At 65.4% G+C, this 22,581-nt stretch overlaps 1 protein-coding gene across 1 annotated transcript; it reads right to left on the bottom strand.

Moving 5' to 3' along the window:
• Window positions 1-2,330: 2,330 nt before the first annotated feature.
• LIN28A (lin-28 homolog A) lies at window positions 2,331-14,409 on the bottom strand. Its single transcript, XM_036397083.1, has 4 exons — window positions 14,379-14,409; window positions 13,422-13,600; window positions 4,216-4,400; window positions 2,331-2,544 (listed from the first exon to the last, which is right to left on the bottom strand). The coding sequence occupies exons 1-4, from the start codon at window positions 14,407-14,409 to the stop codon at window positions 2,331-2,333; spliced, it is 609 nt and encodes a 202-aa protein (XP_036252976.1).
• Between the last annotated feature and the right edge of the window lie 8,172 nt (window positions 14,410-22,581).

Raw genomic sequence — 22,581 nt, 5'->3', positions numbered from 1 at the left:
CCCCTGCATGGGGCTGGGACCCCCATCCTGGCCCCCCAGCCTGCTGGGAGCCTGTGTGACATCCCAGCCATGGGCAGCAGGGCTCACTGCAGCGCTCCCATCAGCTGCAGAGTCCACAGGAGAGGCAAACAGGGCACAGGCCTCAAAAGCCACCAGGCTGGGAGAACTTCAGGAGCTGGGAGCTGCCAGGGGCTCGAGCACCTGTTCCCTGCCCATGGCACTGCCTGGCTCCTCCATCCCCACACACGGATCCACAGACCCAAACGCCTCCACCAGTGCATGGGGAAGGGAAAGAGACCACTACAATACAGTTAAAAAGAAAACAAATCTCAAACATACCAAAAAACACATTTGAAAAGCTCGACAACACGTCAGCCCACCTAGCAAACATCCAGTGAGGTAGATCTACACTTCCAATACAAACTTCATCATTTCTTTGTGCTGTTAGGAAAAACCCTCCTCTCTGTCCAGCACTGGGCTACAGAGGCATTTTATCCCTGAGATTGCTTGAATACCTGAGAATAAATTGCAGGAATTATGTCCTTTCTCTCCTTTTTTTTTTTTTTTTTTCTTTTTTTCCTTTTCTTTTCTTAAAGATTAAAATATACAAAAATACAAAAACCAGAATATTTATATTAAAAAAAAAAAAGACCAACAAACCCGAAAACAAAGACAACAAACAAACCCAAAGATACGTCATTCACGCACGTCCTAGTGCAGCTTTCACTTGGCCTTGGCTTGGGCACGGCCGGGGGGCTCCTGGGACAGGGGGGGTCCACAGGGGCCAATAAATACAGGCAAGACTTGGGGAGGGCCCTGGGGAGGGGGGACAGCAGCCACTAACCCGGGACAGGGACAGACACTAACCCAGGACAGCAGCCACTAACCTGGGACAGGGACAGCCACTAACCCAGGACAGCAGCCACTAACCTGGGACAGGGACAGCCACTAACCCAGGACAGCAGCCACTGACCTGGGACAGGGACAGCCACTGACCTGGGACAGGGACAGCAACTAACCTGGGACAGGGACAGCCACTAACCTGGGACAGGGACAGCCACTAACCCGGGACAGGGACAGCCACTAACCTGGGACAGGGACAGCCACTGACCTGGGACAGCAGCCACTAACCTGGGACAGGGACAGCCACTAACCCGGGACAGCAGCCACTAACCTGGGACAGGGACAGCCACTGACCTGGGACAGGGACAGCAACTAACCTGGGACAGGGACAGCCACTAACCTGGGACAGGGACAGCCACTAACCCGGGACAGCAGCCACTAACCTGGGACAGGGACAGCCACTGACCCGGGACAGCCCCGTCCCCTGTCCCCAGGGAGGCTCAGCCCCAGGGGCAGCAGAGTCTGCAGCGTGGGGTGGGCAGGAGGAGCACGGGGGTGTCCCCAGCTCAGGGGTGTCCCCAGCTGTGTCCCCAGCACGGGGGTGTCCCAAATGGAGGGGTGTCCCCAGTACAGGGGTGTCCCCAAGCAGGGGAATGTCCCCAGTTCAGGGATGTCCCCAGCACAGGGATGTCCCCAGCACTGGGGTCTCCCCAGCTCCACGACCAGAGGCTGGGAGAAGCCTGGGAGGGGAAGAGCTGCCTGCATGAAGCACCTCGTGCTCTCTGGGCGGGCACTTGGGGAGGATTAGGGGAAATAAAGTGTTTTTCCTCTGGCTTGCTCTCCCCCAGGCTGCAGCTCGCAGCCCACACACTGACTGGTGGTGGTACCCCAGCCCCGAGAGAGGATCCATTTCCCCCCAGAACAAGCCCAGATCTGGGCTCTGCTCTGTCAGCAATGGAACAACCGTGGAAAACCACAAATCCTCACACGTCCCTGGCAGTGAGAGCCCCGAGGAGCAGAGGGAGCCGCGGGACCGGCCCACGGGCGTCTCCCTGGTGCTGCTGGGGCAGCCTTCCCCTCACTCCCCCGGGGCAGGTACAGGAGCAGAGCGGGTCCCCCAGCTCACCTGGGTGTGCAGAGCCTCTGGGCAGCCCAGGACAACAAGGAGCCATCAGTTCCTCCCTGGGGTGCCCCCCTCTGCTCCTCCTCCCCTGACACGACTGCCTGGCTTAACTTAGGAAAAGAATAAAGATTAATCAAGGATGGATGGGGTTTTTAGCGTGTTGGGTGCTGCCTTCCCCTGTTCTGGAACAAGCCATCCTGATGCTAGCAGGGCTTCTCCCAGCCTGGGCGTGGGGGAAAGGTCTGTGCAGGGACACCAGGTCCCTGCTGCCAGCACTGCCACCTGCCCTCCCTGTCCCCTGCCGTGCCCCTTGCCTTGCCAAAGCCTTCTCACCCCGGTGGGAGCCCCCTGTGGCTGCCCCGCATCATTCCCGGCTCTCGGGGAGCAGCGCTGGGCTGTGCATGTCCTCCTCCTCTCGGAAGTAGGCGGGCTTGCCCTGCGAGCTGGGCGACTGCTGTGCTTTGGCGGGGCAGTTGGCCACCATGTGGCTGATGCTCTGGCAGAAGTGGCACTTCTTGGGCTGCGGAGGGAGCTTGCACTCCTTGGCGTGGTGGTCCAGCCCGCCGCAGTTGTAGCACCTGGGTGAGGGGAGGAGAAGCAAAATGAGGCGGGAGGATGCTGGGACCCAGCTGGCTCCTTAGCCAGAGCTGGGCTCGGTTTTTGGGGCGGGTGGTGGCCCCAGGGTTGGTCCCTGCAGAGCCCCGGCTCCAGCACGGCCAGCTGGGGCTCAGTGGTGCTGCTGGCACCCAGGAGATGGCAGCAAACCACTGCACTGAAGCCACACACAAATCGGGATGTGGGGGTTCCACCCCTCTGGCTCCATCGGCGTCCCGGCTCCTGTGCCTCCAGACCCCACTCCCGGGGTTACACTGCCCCAGGAACAGGCCAAGGAACGATGACATCCCCAGCTATCATCGTGTGGGGACAGGGCCAAGGGTGGCACCTCCCAGGTCCTGTCCCATGGGTGCCACCCTCACAGCGGAGCAGAGGGAGCTACCCTGTGTCCATTTCAAATCCTGCATCCGTGCAGGACGGACACAACCCTTTTCTCTTTCCTTTTCCTTCACAATTCCTTTCTGATTAATTAAAAAACCTGTTTATGAGAACAGCTGAGTGGGGTGGACAGCAGCCACTGGGAGAACTGGGATGAGGCACCCCAGGCAGCCGGGATGGAGAGGATGGGAGGGGATGGGAGAGGGGGGATGGAGGCCTGGCCAGAAACTTGCCCGGGGCTCCCATCCCGCCGTGCTCCGGCCGTTTCCTCCCCACAAGGAAAGGACAAACTTCTCCTGGACAAACTGCCCATGCCAGCAGGGCTCAGGGGTGTCCCTGACCTCTGCCCCTCCCTGCTGCTCCCCTGCCCCTTCCCGACCGCGCTGCATCTGCCGCTCATTAGGCACCGCAGGAAGCTGCTGTCCCAGCCCCAGGGTCACTGCCTGTCCCGCGGCCCCGTGCCCATCCCGGGGTGCCCGGGCAGCTCCTGGAGCCCATCCCGGGGTGCCCAGGCAGCTCCCAGTGCCCATCCCGGGGTGCCCAGGCAGCTCCCAGTGCCCATCCCGGGGTGCCCAGGCAGTTTCTGGCCCCGTGCCCATCCCGGGGTGCCCAGGCAGCTCCCAGTGCCCATCCCGGGGTGCCCAGGCAGCTCCCAGTGCCCATCCCGGGGTGCCCAGGCAGTTTCTGGCCCCGTGCCCATCCCGGGGTGCCCGGGCAGCTCCCAGTGCCCATCCCGGGGTGCCCGGGCAGCTCCTGGAGCCCCGTGCCCATCCTGGGGTGCCCGGGCAGATCCCAGTGCCCATCCCGGGGTGCCCGGGCAGCTCCTGACTCTGTGCCCATCCCGGGGTGCCCGGGCAGCTCCCGGTGCCCATCCCAGGGTGCCCGGGCAGTTCCTGGCCCCGTGCCCATCTCGGGGTGCCCAGGCAGCTCCTGACTCTGTGCCCATCCCAGGGTGCCCAGGCAGTTTCTGGCCCCGTGCCCATCCCGGGGTGCCCAGGCAGATCCCAGTGCCCATCCCGGGGTGCCCAGGCAGCTCCTGGAGCCCCGTGCCCATCCCGGGGTGCCTGGGCAGAACCCAGTGCCCATCCCGGGGTGCCCAGGCAGCTCCCGGTGCCCATCCCGGGGTGCCCGGGCAGCTCCTGACTCTGTGCCCATCCTGGGGTGCCCGGGCAGTTTCTGGCCCCGTGCCCATCCCAGGGTGCCTGGGCAGCTCCCGGTGCCCGCGGTGCTCGGCCCCAGCCCGGCCCAGCCCTCACCGGTCTCCTTTCGATCTGCGCTTCTGGAGGCTCTTCCCCTTGGGCCTCCTCTCGCTGCCGATGCAGAAGACGCCCCCGGGGCCGGTCACCCGGATGGACTCCAGGCCTTTGGATGATTTCTTGAAGGTGAACTCGACAGCTTCGCCCTCCTTCAGGCTGCGGAAGCCCTCCATGTGGAGCTTGCTCTGGGGAGGGGGCACAGGGAGAGATGGGGGTCAGCACAGAGCTGGGCACTCTCCAGGCACAGCACAAAGCCCTCCTGCGCCACAAGAGCTGCAAATGTCCCCTCTGCCTGTCCCTTGGTTCTGCTTTTTTTAAATACAAAAGAATCTCGGGGTTTTGCACAGTGGTATGAGTGGCAGGCCCTGTGGCAAGGCCAGGAGGCTGCAGGCTGGCACTGCCGGCCCCCAGCTCAGCTCAGCTCAAGCCCTTTAACTGCCTGCAATAATTAATTAAGCAGCCATTTGGCACAGGATTATCACTGCTGGGAGCTTCTCCCATTCCTTCCAGGAACACCACATCGGTTATCACCACACAATCAAAGCAGGGGAGCCAAGAAAAACCCAGGCTGGGAAGGAGGGGTTGTGAGGTGACAGGAAAACCCCACTCCACTTTGAGGGGCTCTGTCCATTTTAGCAGAACAAAGCCCTAGGGAGCAGAGCTGGGTGAGGCAGGGGGGAACTCTGTGCCCTGAGCATCCCTGCTGCTCTGCCCGGGCACAGGCAGGAATTCTCATCCCCTGTGCCCTGAGCATCCCTGCTGCTCTGCCCGGGGGCAGCAGCTCCAGCTCGGCATCCCCGCTGCTCTGCGAGCCACAACGAGCTCCAGCAGCGAATTCAGGGGATTTGCTGAATTCAGAGGGAGGAGCAGCTCCTGCTCCTGCCCTGGGGATTCCCAACGCCTGCGCGGCTGCAGCACCACCCTGCATTTATGAATGGAGCGTCTCCCATTCATGGCCGGAGAGCTCCCGTCACGTGTGTGTTCTCCCGTTCTCCCGTTCTCCCGGCACCGAGGCTCCGTGAGCGCGGTGCGGGACGGGCAGGCACCGTCTGCTCCCATCCCTGCTCTGAATCCCACCGGGAGTGACGGGGAAACAGCCCACGGAAAAACAGAGAGGGGAGAAATGGAGCTGTTGGGTTCTAGGAGGGAATTTTTTTTGGCAGGGTCTGGCGGGATGTCCCTGTGTACGAGAGAAGTGGGAGCACAGCAGAGCTCGAGGAGCAACCCTTGAGGCCCCTTTTTCTGCTGCTTTTCCCCTCCCTTTCTGTGCCTGGGGTCAGCTCAGGGTGGGACAGGCCCCATGTGCTGGGCCAAGTCACCCCCAGGCCCTGGATCCCCTTGGCTGCTGGGATGGGACCCAGGGTGGCCACAGGGACCCTCCTTTGCTCTCTGACCTGCCCCTGCTGCCTCAAGGGAGAGCCAGACCCTGAGCTCTGAGGTTCCAAATGACAACAAGGACGTGACAGAGTGTCACAGCCCCCTGTGCCCAGCCGGGGCAGGGCCAGCACCACCAGCCCCTGGCAAACCCCCCAAACAGTGATCAAACACTGCTTCCCACCACCGACCCAGCTGCCCCGTGCAGGAGCTCTGTGCCCAAGGCACCAGCACATCCCAGAGTGCCCCCAGCACATCCCAGAGGTGTCCCCAGCACATCCCAGAGTGCCCCCAGCACATCCCAGAGGTGTCCCCAGCACATCCCAGAGGTGTCCCCAGCACATCCCAGAGGTGCCTCAGGACATCCCAGAGTGCCCCCAGCACATCCCAGAGGTGTCCCCAGCACATCCCAGAGGTGTCCCCAGCACATCCCAGAGGTGTCCCCAGCACATCCCAGAGGTGCCTCAGGACATCCCAGAGGTGTCCCCAGCACATCCCAGAGGTGTCCCCAGCACATCCCAGAGGTGTCCCCAGCACATCCTCAGCCACCACCCTGGGCTGTCCCCAGCCTGAGGTGATTTGGGCAATGGGAGCTGCCCCAAATGGGGAATTTACCCCATTCCCACAGCAGCCCAGGGTTAGGGGGTCTGGAGGGGCTGAGCGTCACTCCCTGGCACGGGAGGCAGCCCTGGAGCGGGGGCCGAGCCCAACCACCTCCCGTGGCTCCTCTCGGGGCGTTTACAGCCCCAGCTGGCCCAGCTGTGTTTACACTGCCGGGATGAAAACTCCCAGGCGCCCAGCCCTGAGCTTCGGGCTAAAGCTGAGCCGTGCCAGGGCGTCCCCAGCGCCCGGGCTGGGCCCCCCAGCTCAGCCCCACCTTGGGCACCCCCGCCCCTCTGCCGGAGCCCAGCCCCGCGCACCCTCAGCCCCACCGGGAGGAAGAGGAGGGATGAGGCAGAAGCTGCCGCAACATGACGGGGAAGCGATTTATTTTCCAGGAGCGGGTGAGGATGACAAGCACCCCCAGCCCCCTCCGCCAAAAGGCCAAAGGAAACGCCCTCTCCCCAGGGAAGGGGGGGACAGAGGCTGGGGCGTCCCAGCTCTCCCCCTCCTCCCCTTCAGCCTTTTGATGTGCGCTGCAGAGTGGCCGGTGGTCCCTGCGCATCCCCCCTGCCCCCTTCCCAAAACACACACATTGCTGGCATTCCTCTGTTATCAGATAGGTAATCAAACTGCAGCCCATTGAATTAGCTGCATACCTCCTGCATCTGAAAGGAAGGGGCCCAGAGCCCCTGTCCCACACCACACACAAAGCCGGAGCCTTCCCAGGCCTCCGCACACCCACACCCCCCCCCCCAAAAAATAAAGAGAGGGAGGGGGGGATTGGAGCGAGCCGGGGATGCTGGGGATGGGGGGAGCGCAGGGGAGGGCCGGGGCCGGGAGCCACCGGCCAGGAGAACAAAGGGCCGGCGGCGGCCGCGCTCCCGCTGCCCAAATTCCAGGAGTTCCAGGCCCCGGCGGGGGGAGGAAGGGTGGCCGGCATGGCCGCGAGCCCTCTGACCCCCTCCAGCCCCTGCGCTCACAGCGCCGTGCCCGGCTCGGCTCCGGGCTCCGCGTCCCTCGGGAGCTCCGGCCTCAGTCCCGGGGGTGGCCGCGGTTTGGGGCTCTGGGGTGGCCCTGGGCTCGGGTCACAAAGCTTTGCCGTCCCAAAGGAAGCGCCAGGATCTCCTTGTGCCCATCGGGCCCAGAGTGAACGGGGGGACAGGGGACAGAGGCAGAGCGGGCACAGCTTCACCAGCGGCCCCCGGGCACCTCAGCGGGCACCTCTGCCCTTCTCCCCCTCCCTTTCCCCACTCCCCGGTTATTTAGGGCGGACAAAGCCGCAGCACGTGAGTGCCCGAGCTGCCCACCCCCCGGGCTGGCTGCCCCCTGCACACGGGTGCCTTCATCCCTGCTCTTCCTCCCACCCAGCAAACCGCTCATCACAGCTCCCGCTCTCAGACCCTTTCCCGTCCTCCAGGGATGACACCGCGGGGCGCCCCAAACCCCAGCGCTGCCCCCCGAAGTGCCGGGCCCGGCTCTCCCCCACCCCGCCGGGCTCCCGAGGGGCTTGGCCGGCCCCGGGGTCACCATTGTCCCCAGCGCGACACAAGGGGACGTTTATTCCCGGCCAGCCCCGGCCATTCAATCAAACCATCTTTGTGTCCAGCGGGGCCCGGGGCGGAGCAGCCGCTGCACCTCGGCTCTGCAGAGCCCTTTAAACTGAGATTAAACCAGCCGGGCTGGGGTGCTGGGATCAACCCGGCTGTGGGAACACTGCGGGCAGTGCCCAGCTCTGCCAGGGCTACCTCTGAGCCCTGCTCAGAGCGTTTCGGGCAGCCCAACCCCACTGCAGGCAGTGCCCGTGCCTCAGTTTCCCCCAGTCTGCAGAGCAGGGTCCGGACAAGCAGCCCAGGGACTGCTGAGCCCCCGGGGGTGGGGGCGATGCCCCCATCCCTGGGTACCCTGTCTGCAGTGAGCTCTGGCTCAGCTGGCACCCACTGCAGCGCCCCCAGCCTCCTCTGCAGCCCTCTGTCCCCAGAGCCACCGTGTCCCTGTCCCCAGTCCCTCCTTCTGCCGGCTCCAGGACACCAGCCACCCCAGGGCCACCCTCAGAGCACCAGGACCCCCGAGGGCCATCCCGGGGAGCAGCCCCGGCCCCAGGGGCTCAGGTTTGGCTCAGCCGGTGGGAGCAGCCCGGCTGTGGGTGGCTTTGGGGTGACATTTGCCCCATTCCCGAGCCACGGGTGCTCCCATCGCCGCTGGATGTGGCACCGCCGTACCGCGGGTGCAGCGGCCCCAGCCCAGCCCTGGCAGGGCCGTTCTCCCCTCGGCTGAGGGCAAACAGCCCCCGGAGCAGGCAGGGCAGGGCAGGGCAGGGCAGGGCAGGGCAGGGCAGGGCTGGCTCTGCCAGCTCGGGGCAGTGACCGAGTCCCCAATCCCGGCAGGGAAATGTCCCTTTGCCCTCACAGCCTGTGCCCGGATTGTCCCTGTCCCAAATCGCACAGCAAATCTTTCCCGGCGCCAGGAGCTCCAGGGCCGCTGCTGCTGTTGGGGTTTGGGTTTTGGGGAGGGTTTGGAGCAGGAATCCTCCCTCCCGCACCCCACAAACGGGGGCTGTGCTCGGCAAAGGGCTCCTGCCTCAGCCCCGGGCGCTTGGCCGAGATAAGGAGGGCGATGCCTTTGGAGCCCTCGGGGAGAGCACAGAGATTTAACAAAACACCACCGAGGCTTTCCACTGGCTCCCTCCCCGTCATCTGCTGCCATATCCCTAAGGACCCCTACCGATCCCTACTAAAATCAAAATAAAGACATTTCCCTGCCAAAGGAACGATGTTTGCTCTTAATTTTCCACCACAAGCCAGTAAAATTAAACTCTAGATACCAATTCCGAGGGGGAAAAGAAAAAAAAAAAGGCATCTACCACAGAGTTTAATCCATCAGTTTCCTGTCCTAAATCCTTTTAGCTCCTTTGGTTGTATTTTTTTTTCCCCACCGAAACCCTCCCGCACTTCCCAGGAGCAGCTAATTGGGATCAGTGGCTGCGTATTAATTTTGTGCTCCCGTCTTAAAGCAGGAGCACGGCCCGGAGCGGCCGCGCGTCTCCCGAGGATGATTCCAGCTCCATCCCCGCTAATTCTGAGGAGAAAGGGAGCAGGGAACGGGGAAAAGGCAACGCCGGAGCTGGAGGAGGGGGCGGCGGGGCCGGGGGCTCCATCCCGGAGCAATCCCATTCATTTGGGCCGTTTTATCAGGAGACCATTCCAGGGTGTTTTCTCTCCCTGGGGCAGGGAGGGGGAGCTGGGGGAAGGGATGTGCCTGCGGCCATCAGTTAATCTTTAGACAGAGACAGGAGGCTTTTTTTGTGTGTGTGAGCGTCTTGAGGGAGTTTCAGGGGTGGAATAAAGCCACTCTCTTTCAGTGTTTCCCATCGGGACGCGGCGGCGCACAAGCGGCGCAATACAATTTCATTCCAGCGGTTATTTAAAAAAAAACAAACCACAGAATAAACAAAACCAAAGAAATTGCCACTACCCCTCTCCCCCCCCCAAAAAAAAAAAAACAAAAAAAAAAGAAGCAGCAGAGATTCCGAGGAGCATTTGAGCATTTCTACCCCAGGGGATCCCTGCGGGGGTTCCCTGCTCCTTGCAGGGGGGTTGCACTAAATGACCTCTAAAGGTCCCTTCCAACCCAAACTAATCTGTGATTCCCCGATCTCTTCCCTCCCCAGAGATGAGCACCTATGGTGCCCCGGTCCTGGGGCGGGGGCGAACACAGGGAGCAGGAAAAGCGAGGAGATATTGCTCGTGTCCCTGGAGGATGGAGCGTCACGGATCCCCCCTCCCCTCGCTGCCCCCCAGTCCACACAGCCCAAATCCCCGCTCGGATCCTGCCCCCAGCCCAAATCCTCACTCGGATCCTGCCCCCAGCCCAGCCCAGCCCTGCACAGCCCAGATCCCCACTCGGATCCTGCCCCCAGCCCAAATCCCTGCTCGGATCCTGCCCCCAGCCCAGATCCCCACTCGGATCCTGCCCCCAGCCCAAATCCCCACTCGGATCCTGCCCCCAGCCCAAATCCCCGCTCGGATCCTGCCCCCAGCCCAAATCTCCGCTCGGATCCTGCCCCCAGCCCAAATCCCCGCTCGGATCCTGCCCCCAGCCCAGCGCAGGGAAAGGCTGGGTCCTGCTCCCTGACAGAGGAACTGCCCCTCCTGCCTTTCCCGCACGCTCAGCCATGGAGCTGCCTCCAAACGCGATTTTTTTTTTTTTAAGGCCTCACGTCATGCTCACGTGGATGATTATTTGTATTATCCTGGCCGCGTGCCCGGCGTGGCATCGGCACAGGTGGGTGACAGCCCAGGTGGGCTCTGCCGTGTCCAGACGGCCGCTTCCACCCCCCTCACCCCATCCCATCCCAAACCATCCCATCCCATCCATCCCAAACCATCCCATCCATCCCATCCCATCCGTCCCATCCCATCCATCCCATCCCATCCGTCCCATCCCATCCCATCCCAAACCATCCCATCCCATCCATCCCATCCCATCCCAAACCATCCCATCCCATCCATCCCTGCCCGGCAGCACAGGGGACAGGAGCCCCTCCCGTGCTGGGATGTGCCCACGAGTCCCACATTCTTGTGCCCATCCCAGCCCCAGCGGGTCCAAGCTCAGGCACAGCTTTGTGTCCCCACCAGGACACGCAGTGACCAAACCCTGTGCCCACAGTGCCCGGCAGAATTTCTTGCTGAAATCACAAGAAGGAACGAAACCACCCAACTAAGTGCATTTATCAAGGGTTTAGAGCTGCTGGCTGGGAGGAACGCTCAGAAATGAAGAGCCAAGCTGTGGAGGGCGATGATTTCTATGCACTGGACATCCCCTTCCCCTCTGCCCCCAGCCAGAGCCCGACCCCAATCCCAGCCCTGCTGCTCAGCACCGCTCTTCCAGCTCCAATCAGCGGCACCCAGCCTTGGTTTCTCCTTTCCCTCTTTCCATGTTGCCTTCCCAGGCAGCTCCACACTCCTGGGAGTGACGCTCAGAGCCCGGGAGCTGCATCCCGAGGGGGCCATTGCACCTCTGGGGTCTTCACCATCACCACCAGCCCAATTTCTGCCACCTCAAGATCCCCATTTCCTCAGGGGTGCTGCTCAGCCCTTGGGCTCCCCGGGACGATCTGATCTGCTCTGCTCCCCTCTGCCTCATCCCTCCTGTCTCCTCACAGCTCCCAAATGAATCCATCTCCAGTGTCCAGGGGAGGCATTTGAACCCAAATGCCTCATTTTTAGCTCACAATGCGAGGGAAAGGCAGCCCCGAGGAGCCCTGTTAGTCTCCTGTCCTGCCGAGATTTTAATCTCTTTGTGATCAGATAAAGGCAGAGGGAGATGGAGACGCGCTCCCTGCAGAGAGGGGCCATTCAGACCTGGTTCCTGTAATAAAGTGATTTAATAGATCTAAAGAGGCCAATTCCCTTCTTTCTCCCACAATTACTTCCTGTGGGTCATCATTCACATATGTAAATGAAGAGGGGAAGGAGCAGGTTTTGAGGGGCTCTGGAGTGTTAAGCCCCAAAGCTGGTTTGGGGTGCTGGGTGCTGGGCAGGGCACACCGAGCCCTGAGCGTTTCCCCCTGGCTTTTGGTGGCTTTTTGTGGCTTTTGGTGGCTTTTGCCCTGGCGGCCCTGCCTCCCTCCCCGGGAGCGGGGCTGACACGGGCTCTCGGGGTGGGGACAGCGTCGGGACAAGGACCCGGTTCCACCCAAAAGCAGCGAGGCCGCGGTGGCAGCGTGAGCTGTTCCCTCTGCAAGGAGAGACACCGGGAGCAGCCCCGGCTGTTTCTGCAGGAGAGCTGAGGCTTTGTGCCACCAGTGAGAGGAGCAGGAGGCGAAACCCAGCCCGGAGGAGAAGAATTCTCCATCAGCCCAAAGCTTCTGGTGGGGCAAAGCCCTTTGCTGCAGCAGGGGAGCCCCCCGGCCCCTCTGCCCCCCCAAAATAAGCCGCTTTTCCCCAGAGTTCCCCGAATTTCCAAACTCTGAAGTCTCTGGGATCCCACGGCTCCCCCGGCCTTAGGAACCGGGGGGCACCGGGAGGCTGCAGGGCAGGGGGACGCTCCCGGCAGAGCCACCCCAGCTAATTCCCTTGCCCTGCAGGAATGTGAGCAGGAGCAATCAGGAAACCAGACTGTCTGGGGGCAATAAACCCCGGGAGCAGGGCGGGAGGCGCTCCCCAGGAGCGCTGGGTCCCGCTGCGCCGCATTGAGATGCAAAGGCCCATTTGCTCCCCGGAGAACACCAGGATCTGTTTTCCCCTGCCTGATTTGGAGCCCTTGACTCCGAAACCGGCTGTGCCTGGCAGAGCAGCTCCTACCGAGGCGCTCTGCCCGTGCCACAGCCCAGGGAGAAGGGACTGGCATCTCCCCTGGCCGTCATTTCCTTGCCAGCCCTGCCTGGAGCCCCCCTCGAGGGCAGGGAGCGAGCGACCCCCGGGACCCCCTGCTCCAGGAGCTCCTCAGAGCCCAGGGCTCAGCCCGCGCCCCCAGCCCCCAGGATGGACCCAGTCTGGGGGGCTTTGGGCCCGAGGAGAGCTGCAGCCCCTGCGGGAGGCTGCGCCCCAGAGCCGACACCACGGTGCCGCTCTCAGTCATGTGCACAGGCCCCCGTGTTTGCCCCAAAAACACCCGTGCCCCCTTCGCTGGTGCTCGCTCTGCCCCCCAGCCGCTGTCCCGAGGTGAGGGGCACACGCAGAGCCCCGTTCTGGGCACCATCCCCAAACCCCTTCCCCAGCCGGGGACATCTCCCGGCAGATCCTGCCCCGAGATCCGGGGCGTTCAGCCCCGCATCCACGACCTCCCTCGGGGCAGGGTCCCCGACACGCGTGGGTGTCCCCGCTCAGCGGGCTCAGAGCCGGACACGGGACTGTCACTGTCACACGGATCCGCAGGGACACAAACGCGACGCCTTTGTGCCACCCGCGCCCGGGACAAAGGGCTCGGGCAGAGCTGCCCGGTGCCGGGATGAGCTCCCGGTGCCGCAGCCCGGCCCGGCTCGGAGCGGGTCCCGGGCCAGCGCCGCCCGCTCCCCCATTCCCGGGGTGTCCCCGCTCCGGCCCGGCCCCGAGGGGCTCCTCAGCAACAACCACGGCAAAATGAAATGGCTCGGGATCGCCTTTCAGCGCCGGTCCCCGGAGAGGAGCCCCGGAGCGGCGGTGCCGGCCCGGGGATCCGGCAGGGGGGTCCCCATCCCACCTCCATCCTCCGCCGGCTGCTCCCTGCCCTCCCGGCGCCCCGGCCCGTACCTGGTGCACGAAGACATCGACGGGCGAGTCCAGGGTCGCGCCGCCCTTGGCGGTCATGGAGAGGAAGCCGAAGCCCATGCGGACGTTGAACCATTTACAGATGCCGGAGCCGTGCAGGGGCTGGGACTCGTTCTCGGCCTTGGGCGAGTCTCCGGCCGGCTCCTCGCCCGGCTTCGCACCTGGGAGAGAGCCACGGAGCCGCTGAGCCGGGGCTGGGGCAGCCGCGGGTGCCCCCGGCCCAGCCGCCCCCCGCCCCGCACGGGAACCTCCAATCCTGCTGGAAAATGCCCCAAAAATCCCCAACCGCCCGAAAAACCAACAGAGAGGCGAGCTCTGCCTCCACGTGTGCACGGGGATCGCCCCAGGAAACGAAGGCAGCTCCTGCCAGCACGACCCAGGCAGTGCGTGCAGTGGGAGCCCTAAATCCGTTTCTTCCTCAAAACGTTAAAAAACGAAAAATAAAATTCAAAATCCCAGACTCACACAAAAAAAAAAAAAAAAAGACCAAACGAGCGACGAAAAAAATAGCCAAGTTATTTTTCTAAAACCAAAATATTAAAATAAAATATAAAAAGGAGGGGAAAACTCCCCCAAAACACCAACCCGAAACCCCCCTGCCCCCAGCAAGCCACGCTGGAGAAACTCTCCCTTGCCGTCAGCATCCCCCCCTGGCACCGTCCCACCCCCGCTCCCGAACAGCCCCAGCAGCCGCCAGCGGCCCCAAACTTCTGGGGTCATCCCGGGGCTGGAGGGGGGATAAAAACCCCGATAAATCCCCCCCTGCGAGCCCCAGCGCTGCGCGGGGCAGAGGCGCCGCCGGGCCCGGCCGCGCTGCCGGGGCTCAGCGGGACTGCCCGGGCCGGGCTCGGGGGGGGCCCTGCGCCCCCCGGCCGGGCTCTGCCCTCGTTATTAATAATCGCGGAGCCGAGGCGGGCTGCGACAATAATATAACTTAACCTGCAAACTGCTGGTTGGAAACAGACCCCATCCCGACACTCGCTTGCAAATTCCGAGTTGTGGCTGTTACCGCCTCCTCCCTCCTCCTCCTCGGCCAGCTTTGAGGGTATCAGGCCAGCCAAAAAAAAAAAGGAAAAAAAAAAAAAAAGGAGGAAAAAAAAAAAAAAAACAACAAAAACCCCAGCTTAGACCCCGCCGGGAGGGAGCCGGGAGAGGTTTGACTCCATCTTCACTCCAACAATAGGGGTGGGAGGGAGCGGGAGGGTTTTTTCAAAGGCTCCCAAATTCTCGCAGACAATGGCAGCCCCCGCCCCCCCCCAGGACCCACCCGCGGGGCCGGGGGGCGCCGGGCCCTGCTCCGCCATCCCGTCCCCACGTGATCCTAATTAACCCCCCCGGTAATAGCGACACATTCCGGGAGGGATTTGCGGCGGGGGGGCTCTGTGGGCTGACCCCCCCCACACTTAGGGCACTCGGGGGCGAGGCCACCTGTCAAGGCAGGAGGTGACACCGGGCAGGGGGGGCTGGAGCTGGGACCCCCGGACCCCGGTGCAGCTCCCGCCTCGTTTCTCCACGAGCGGAGCCACCTGCGAGCCGCGGCCCGCTGGGACGGGGGAACCGGCACCGGCCGGGCGGCAGCGCGGGGGAGGGGGCGGCTTCCCGGGGCCCCGGGGGCTCCCTGCGCCCCCAGCCCCATCCCGAGCCCCGGGATCGCCCCGCACCGTGCGAGCCCCGGGATGCGCAGCCCCCGCGGCCCCGTTCCCCCCGGTGCCGGCGGCAGCGGCGCGGGCAGCGGTGCCGGGGCGGTGTCGGGGGCCCGGCGGGGACAAAGGGCGAGCGAGTGACCAGCGGCTCCATTTCCGGCGGCGGACAATGGCCCGGCCGGCCGCGGGGGCACAGCGCCGCCCGCCGCCGCGCCCGCGCCGGGACCGGGGCCGCCCCGCGCCGCCCCCGAACCGAACCGAGCCGCCGGCGCCCCTCGAGGGGAACCTGGGGCCGGGGGTGGCGTCTGAGCCCCCCGCGGCCGCCCCACGCGGGGCCGGTCCCGCGTGGTGTCACCGAGCCGGGCACCGGGGGGGCACCGGGTGGGCACCGGGAGCGGCGGGAGCGCGGTGTCACCGCGGGGGGACCCCGGGCCGGGCCGGGGCTGGCGGTGAAATCCCGCGTGGGGAATCCCCCCGTGAGGGCTCCGCCGCCCGCGGGGCCGCCGCCGCTGGCCGTGGTGCTGAACCGCGGCCCTGTCCAGGGTCCTGGCGCTGCCTTCCTCCTCCTCCTGCTCTTCCTCTCCCTCCTCCCGCTCCTGCCCCGCACACCGGAGACTCCTCGTTGCCCCTTCCCCATAGAGCCGAGCAGCCCCGCTGGACCCCACGGGCGGACGGCAAAGGAGGAGGAGGAGAAGGAGGATGAAGAGGAGGAAGAGGATGGTTTTTCTCTGTTCAGGCACCCAAGTGAGCTGCTGGGAGCTCAGGACTCGGTGCTGGTGGATCCGTGTTCCACAGGGACAGAGGGGGAGGTGTCACGAGTGACCCCACCCGGTGTCACCGGTTGTCCCCTCACCTTCATCCTGCTCTCAAAGGGCACGAGCCGGGCTGGAGGAAACTCCTCTGGTCTCTCCTCGTCAGTCCTGAGCCGAGGATTCCCCAAAGCCGAGGAGCAGCTCCGCACCCGCAGCAGGAGGAGGGGAGGGTCTGGCCGGTGTTTCCTGTGGGATCCCCGCTCCCGTCCCTGCCCAGGCTCTGGCAGCCGCAGAACTCCCGGTCCCGGACGGGGCTGGCGGCGGTCCTGGCGGGAAGGAAACCGCGGTCCTGTCCCTGTTCACCTCCCCGCCCCTGATGGAACTCACAGCCAGCGCGGGTGGCGGCCCGGGACCATCCCAGGACCGTCCCGGGACAGGAGCGCGTCTGGCCCCCTCTCCTGGCTGCAGAGGTTCCACACTCATCCTCGTTTTCCTCTCGGCTGTGGGACAGCTGGGGCAGGAGGGGAGAAAGCAACCAACCCACCCTCCACACGGCTCATCCGCCTCTGCTCATCCCTGCTTCCATCCCAGCTCCTGCCCCGCTTCCCCCGTTTCTGTCGGGATTTGGGGAGGGCGCAGCCTGCGCGGTGTGAGGGCACGGTGGAAGGATCTGCTGAGCAATGAGCTCATCCTTGCCTTGTCCACAACGAATCCTTCCGGAAATAACCCGCACCCTGCAGCGGCCTCCCCCCGCGGCCCCCTCCTGACGGACAGCAGCGACAGCAGCAGCCCCCGAGGCGTTTTCCTGGAACTATTCGCAGGCAGCAGCAACTTCCTCAGCACCCCCCGGTTTCTGCCCGTCCTCGGTGGCTTTCCAGCCAGGGGACGCAGCCCCATCCCCGATCTGGGCACTTCTATCCCCTCCCCGGTGCCGTGTCCCAGCCCACAGCAGCAGTGTCACATTTCCGTGTGCGCTGTGTTTGTTTTCGGGGCTGCTGAATGGCAAACGCGGAAGGGAAGGGACGGGGACTCCTTCCTGTTCTTTCAGAGCCCGTGGCTCTGCCCTGCTCGGCTTCAAGGGAAGCGCCGGCAAAGCGGCCGCTTTCACAAATAATGGCTTCATTAGATTGAAAGAAGTGGACAGTGACCTCACTGAAATGGACTTTCTGACCCCTGCTGACCTCTGGCCCCGGCTCTGACAGCCTGTAAATCTTCCCCTCGGCACGGCCGGGGCCAGGCCAGCGGCTCCGCGATCCCAGCGGCTCCGTGATCCCTGCGGCTCCGTGAGCCCAGCGGCTCCGCGATCCCTGCGGCTCCGCGATCCCAGTGGCTCCGCGATCCCAGTGGCTCCGCGATCCCTGCGGCTCCGCGATCCCAGCGGCTCCGCGATCCCTGCGGCTCCGCGATCCCTGCGGCTCCGTGAGCCCAGCGGCTCCGCGATCCCTGCGGCTCCGTGAGCCCAGCGGCTCCGCGATCCCTGCGGCTCCGTGAGCCCAGCGCCGGCGCTGCTGTCCCCGGGCCGGAGCCGCGGAGCTGCCCCGGGCCTCCCCCCGGGCCCTGCCCCGGCAGGATCAGCCCTGGCATGGGCAGCACCCGGGCACGGGGGTCACAGCGCTGGCAGAGATGGGGACCCTGGGTGTCCCCAGGGCGCTGAAAGCCCCTCCAGGGTCCTGAAGGGCCGTGGAAAATGATCTTATCTGGGCTGAGGCTCCAGCGCCACCTCGCAGCGCTGTCACTGTCACCGCTGACCAGCAAAGCATCCTCCGAGCTCCTGCCAAGGAAAACGGATCCCTGTCCCTGCCCAGCCCTCCTGGCTGCACACAGACCCACAAACCTCCACCCCGTCCTGTGGGCACAGAGCCGGCCCTCAGCCCCCAGCCCAGCCAGCCCAGGACTGCCCAGTCCTGCCAGGCCATTGCTGCTGGGGAAACTGAGGCACGAGGGCAGCGCTGGGCGCCCACGCTGGGCACTCCACCCCAGGGCTGGCAGCGAGCCCCTCACAGCGCGCCTCCCTCCTCCCCGCCCTTCCACGCTGACCTTTGGCTACGGAGCAATCAATAGAGGAGCCACGGGGCTGCTCCTCCCCCTGCCCGGCCCCCACACCCCCCGGCCGGGGCTGAGGATGCTCCCAGCGCTGGGAACGCGGGGCTGGGGGGACCTTGGCACACCGAGGGTGCCCTCAGCAGGCAGCACCTTCCCAACCCTCCAAAAACGCTGCCCTGGGGCTCCTTTCGGGCTGTGGTGCCCCGGAGCTCAGGGGACGGAGCGTGGCCGTCCTGCCCCGTGCCCAGGGGGGCTCCCGGGGCGCTGGCACCGGCACGGGGAGGATGAGGAGGCTCCTGAGGGCGCTGCCCGGGGCCAGGCTCGCCCCGCAGGGCAGAGGGGCACAGACACAGCCGTGCCCCCGGGCCTGCAGCGATGGGCTGTGCCCAAATTCGGCAGCTCCCTTTGATAGAAGCCCCGGGGCAGCAGCTGATTGATCGATCGGCGGCAGGGCAGGATTGATCAGCACCTCAGCCCATACATATTCCTGCTCCCTGATAAAGGGGAATCGATGGCTGAAGGATGTTCCTCGGAGGCTGCAGACCCCCCCAGACCAGAGCTCACACGTCTGCCCTTGCCCCTTAAATCCCCCCAGCCCTGTTCAAACCTCACTCCCCCAACAGCAAACCCAGGCAGTGGGGGAGAAAATTGCTAAAATTGCTTTGGGGGAGCCAGGAGAGCTCAGCAGGGTATTGAGGAAAGGCAGAGCCTCTCCTCAGCAGCTGAATCTCACCTCCCAAAGCATCGGCCTCTCCTGCATCTTCCTCCTCTCAGTGGTGGCCTGGCAAACAGGGCTCTCATCTTCCTTGGGGGGCTGGAGAGCCCCCTTCAATGTCCCGCTCAGGGTGTTCCCAAGGAGCTGAGCTGGCTGATACCTCCAGAGCCCACGGCCCTCACTGCCTCCAAACACAGCAGCGGCTGCCCCGCCCCGATGCTGGGAGCTGGGAACGCTTTGCAGCTGTGGCCGAACGGAGCCGAGCCCTCCGGATCCTGCTGGGAGCGGGGAGCGGCACCCCAAGTCCAGCGGGAGAGGGGGCACGGCTCATGGGGGAGTCGTTTTCCTTTTCCTTTTCCTTTTCCTTTTCCTTTTCCTTTTCCTTTTCCTTTTCCTTTTCCTTTTCCTTTTCCTTTTCCTTTTCCTCTTCCTCTCCTACCTGCCCATTTCCCCCGCTGGAGGGACGGTGACCGCGGGACGCCCCTGGAGCCCCGGGAGGACTCGGGGCCGGACTCGGGGCGCTCTGGGGCTCCCCCCGGCCCCGTTTCCCTGCCGGGAGCTGCGGCTGAGCCCGACCCCGCCCGTCCCCAGCGTGCCCCGCTCCGTGTCCCTCCCTTGGCACACAGTGACTCAAGGCCCAGGCTCGCCCCGGTGTCCCTCCAGTTTCTCCAGTGCCCGGGGAACTGGTTTGCTGCAGGGGGAGCCTCCCCAGCGCTGACTCAACGCTGCCCGGCCGGTGCGGGGCTGTGCAGGGAGCTCCCGCTGGAGCCGCGGCTGGCTCGGCACGGACCCCAACCCTGGCACAGCCTGGCACAGCCTGGCACACGCCAAACACACGCGTGCACCCGCACTGACCCAGCCCCAGCACCGGGCCGGGACCCCACGGCTGCCCCTCCTGCAAGCACCGGGGGGATGCAGGGGGCACAAGAACCCGCTCAGCCACCCTTGGGAGCCCGGCCGAGGGCACGGGAGGGCACCGGGCACCGGCCAGAAGCCGGCAGAGGGAGCTCGGCCGTGCCTCAGTTTCCCCAGCACGTGAGCGGCGTCACCCGGAGCGGGGTGGCCCCAGCAGGGCTGAGCTGTGGCCACCTGCGCCGGGCTGGCGGTGGCCGGGGAGGCTCCCGGGCAGGGCCAGAGCCGAGAGTGGTGGCCCCGGGCAGGGGCTGGCACCGCAGCGGCTCCGGGAGGGCAGGGCTGGCCCTGCTGCGCCCCGGGTCAGGGCTCCCGCGGTGGCCCAGGGCTACTGCGCTCGGCACCCCCTCCCCGAGCCCGCGAGAGCCCCTCGAGAGCCCCTCAGAGCCGGGGACGTCCCCGCACTCCGAGCCCCTCGGGAACGCGCTGCTGTGCCGGGGGCTCCGTGTGGGACCCCCGAGGATTGACCCGGGGCGCCCCCAGCCCTGCGGACCCCCAGCCCCTCCCTGCCCTGCTGGGACCCTGCAGCCCCCCCGGCCCTGCTGGAGCGCCGCGCTGGCCGGAGGTGCGGGGACAAAGCGGTCCCTGGTGTCCCCTCCGAGGTTCCATCGCCCTTTGCTCGGTGGGCGGTGGGACAGAGCGGGGGGGGCCCAGAGCCACCCAGAGCCACCCAGGCCGGCTGGGCTCCCTGCGGCACTGCTGAGTCGGAGGAAACGGGGGAGCCGGGTCGGGAACCAGCCTGACCGGCTCCCCGGCTGTCAGCACCTGAGGAATGCCAAACCTCCGCTGCGCCAGGGCTGGGTGCTCAGGGCTGGGTGCTCAGGGTGACTCTGCCGGTCCGCCCAGCTGTGCGGTGTGCAGAGAGCAGCCCCGCGAGCCCGCTCGGCGCGGCACGGCACGGCACGGCACGGCTCAGAGCCCGGCCCGGCACGGCGGGACCCTCGGCCGGCAGGTACGGGGGGTGCGGGGCACCGGGCGCTGCCCGGCTGGCGGGGGCTGGCAGGGAAGGGGTTCGGGGGTTCGGGCACCGGGGGTCCCGTCCCGCTGCCACCCACGGGGGCTGCCCGGTGCTCGGAGCCGAGCCCCGGCGGGACAGGCGCTGGGATGGGTCCCGGCTTCCCCAGGACCAGCACGGGCCCGGGAGGGAGGATGGGGCCGGCAGGTGGGGGCTGAGCCCTGCTCTGACCCTCTCACCGTCAGTCCCTGAATTTGGGGGGCTCGGGGGGTGTAATCCAGCTCCTGCCACCACAGTGCATCCCAAGAGGTGCCAGAGTGAGCTGGGCTCCCGCACGCCTGCAGGACCCGGGCTGAGGGGGCAGCGGGGCTCCCCTGTCACCGCTGTCCCCCGCCGTGCCGCAGGGCTGGCCATGGCCCGGCAGAACAGGGGCAGCGAGCGGGGCCGGGGGCGCCCCTGCCCTCCCCATGAGCCTCAGCCGCCCAACCCAGATCCCCGATTCTCCTGAAGGTGGCAGGTCCGCCCTCAGCCCGCGGTGACAGAGCTCAGCCCAACGTGGCCGCAGGCTCAGCTTAGTCCGTGGTCACCGGCTCAGAGGCAGCCGCAGCTGCCGCCCTCGGCCCCTCCGTCTCTGCTGGGTATCAAACAGCGCCTTTGACTCGGGTGCTGGGGGACCCTTTGGGGTGGCGGGAGGCAGCAAACGAGGTCAGAGGTTTGGCTTGGCCAAAGGGGATTAATTAGAGCCGTGCTGGGTGCCCCGGTGTGGCAACAGCGCTGGATGCAGCCTGGCACGTCCGGGCAGGCGGGGATGGCCGGCAGCGGCAGCCTGGGAGCTGCAGGGTCTTGTCCTCCTGTCCTTGCGTCCTCGTGTCCTTGACCCATTGCTGCAGTGGGAATTGGTTTAGCAGAAACAGAAAGTGCTGGGGCAGTGCAGGGCTCTGGGTGGGCTCCTTTCCCAGGACTGGGGGGCTCAGGGGGGCACCAGGTGCAGGGATGGGATGGGATAGGAAAGACAGACCTGGAGATCTTCGGAAATGCAGCTCCAGGTGAGAGGCAGGATGCTGAGTCAGCAGGTGCTCCCTCCCCCCAGCACGGAGCCAGCATCCCTGTCCCTGTCCCTGTGTCCCTGTCCCTGTGTCCCTGTGTCCCTGTCCCTGTGTCCCTGTGTCCCTGTCCCTGTGTCCCTGTGCTGTCCTGCAGCCATCCTGCACGGCCAGCGCATCCATCCCCCTTCCACTGGCACAAGCCATGGCCCTGGGGACCCGGCTGTGGCCCTGGGCACCCAGCTGTGGCCATGCGGCTGTGCAGCCCCACCCAGGCTGGTCCCAGCCTCCAGCGGTGCTGGCTGCCCCAGACAAGGTCTCATCGCCTTCCGGAGAAATGACACAAACTCTTCCTATCTGTTCTGGAAAGACCTGCTGGGCCGGGGAGGGCAGGCTCAGGAGGGCGCATGGTGGGCTGGCAGCAGGGACAGGCAGCTGCCTGTACCCAGCACTTCCCTGCCTGCCCCCGGCCCCTGATCCCCCTCGGGGCTGGGAAAACCCAACCTGGCAGGGCTGGATTGGTCCCACCCGGCTGCTGCAGGATGAGCTCCTCTCCCGAGGTGTCCCCCAGGGAAAGCAGCCTGGGATTTGTGCAGGGAGGTGTCCCCATTCTGGATGGGGACCTTAATCCCAGCCTGTCCTCGGGCTGACCCCAAATCCCCATCCCCGCCACTGCCCCCAGCCGGGCGGTGACGCTGAACAGCTCCTAACTGGGAGATACTGGGACGTGGGTGCCCTGCCAGCTCCCTCCCCAGCACCTGCTGCGTCAGCTGCTTCCCAACCCCAAACCAGCAATAAAACCTTTCTGGGGCAGGCACATCCCCCCAGGCCGAGGTGGCACTGTGTCCCTGTCCCCTGCCCTGAGCCCCAGAGCGATGCTCACCCTGCAGCAGCCAACGCCAGGAGGTGGAGCTGCGTGCTGGGGACAATCTCAGGTCGGGGGTGAGCTCTGGACGATTATTCCCGTTCGTTTCCTCGTGCCCTGCTGGGAGGAAGCTGCAGAGGAGGATGCAGCAATCCCACCTTTGCCAGGCAGCCACAGGAAGGGTCAGGGGATGGAGCTGCTCAGGTCTCCACCT

The sequence above is a fragment of the Molothrus ater genome, chromosome 24 (genome assembly GCF_012460135.2).
Source record: "Molothrus ater isolate BHLD 08-10-18 breed brown headed cowbird chromosome 24, BPBGC_Mater_1.1, whole genome shotgun sequence".
Taxonomy (NCBI): Eukaryota; Metazoa; Chordata; class Aves; order Passeriformes; family Icteridae; genus Molothrus; species Molothrus ater.
Note: the sequence above shows the minus strand (reverse complement) of the source record. Positions and strands in the feature narration are given on the sequence as shown.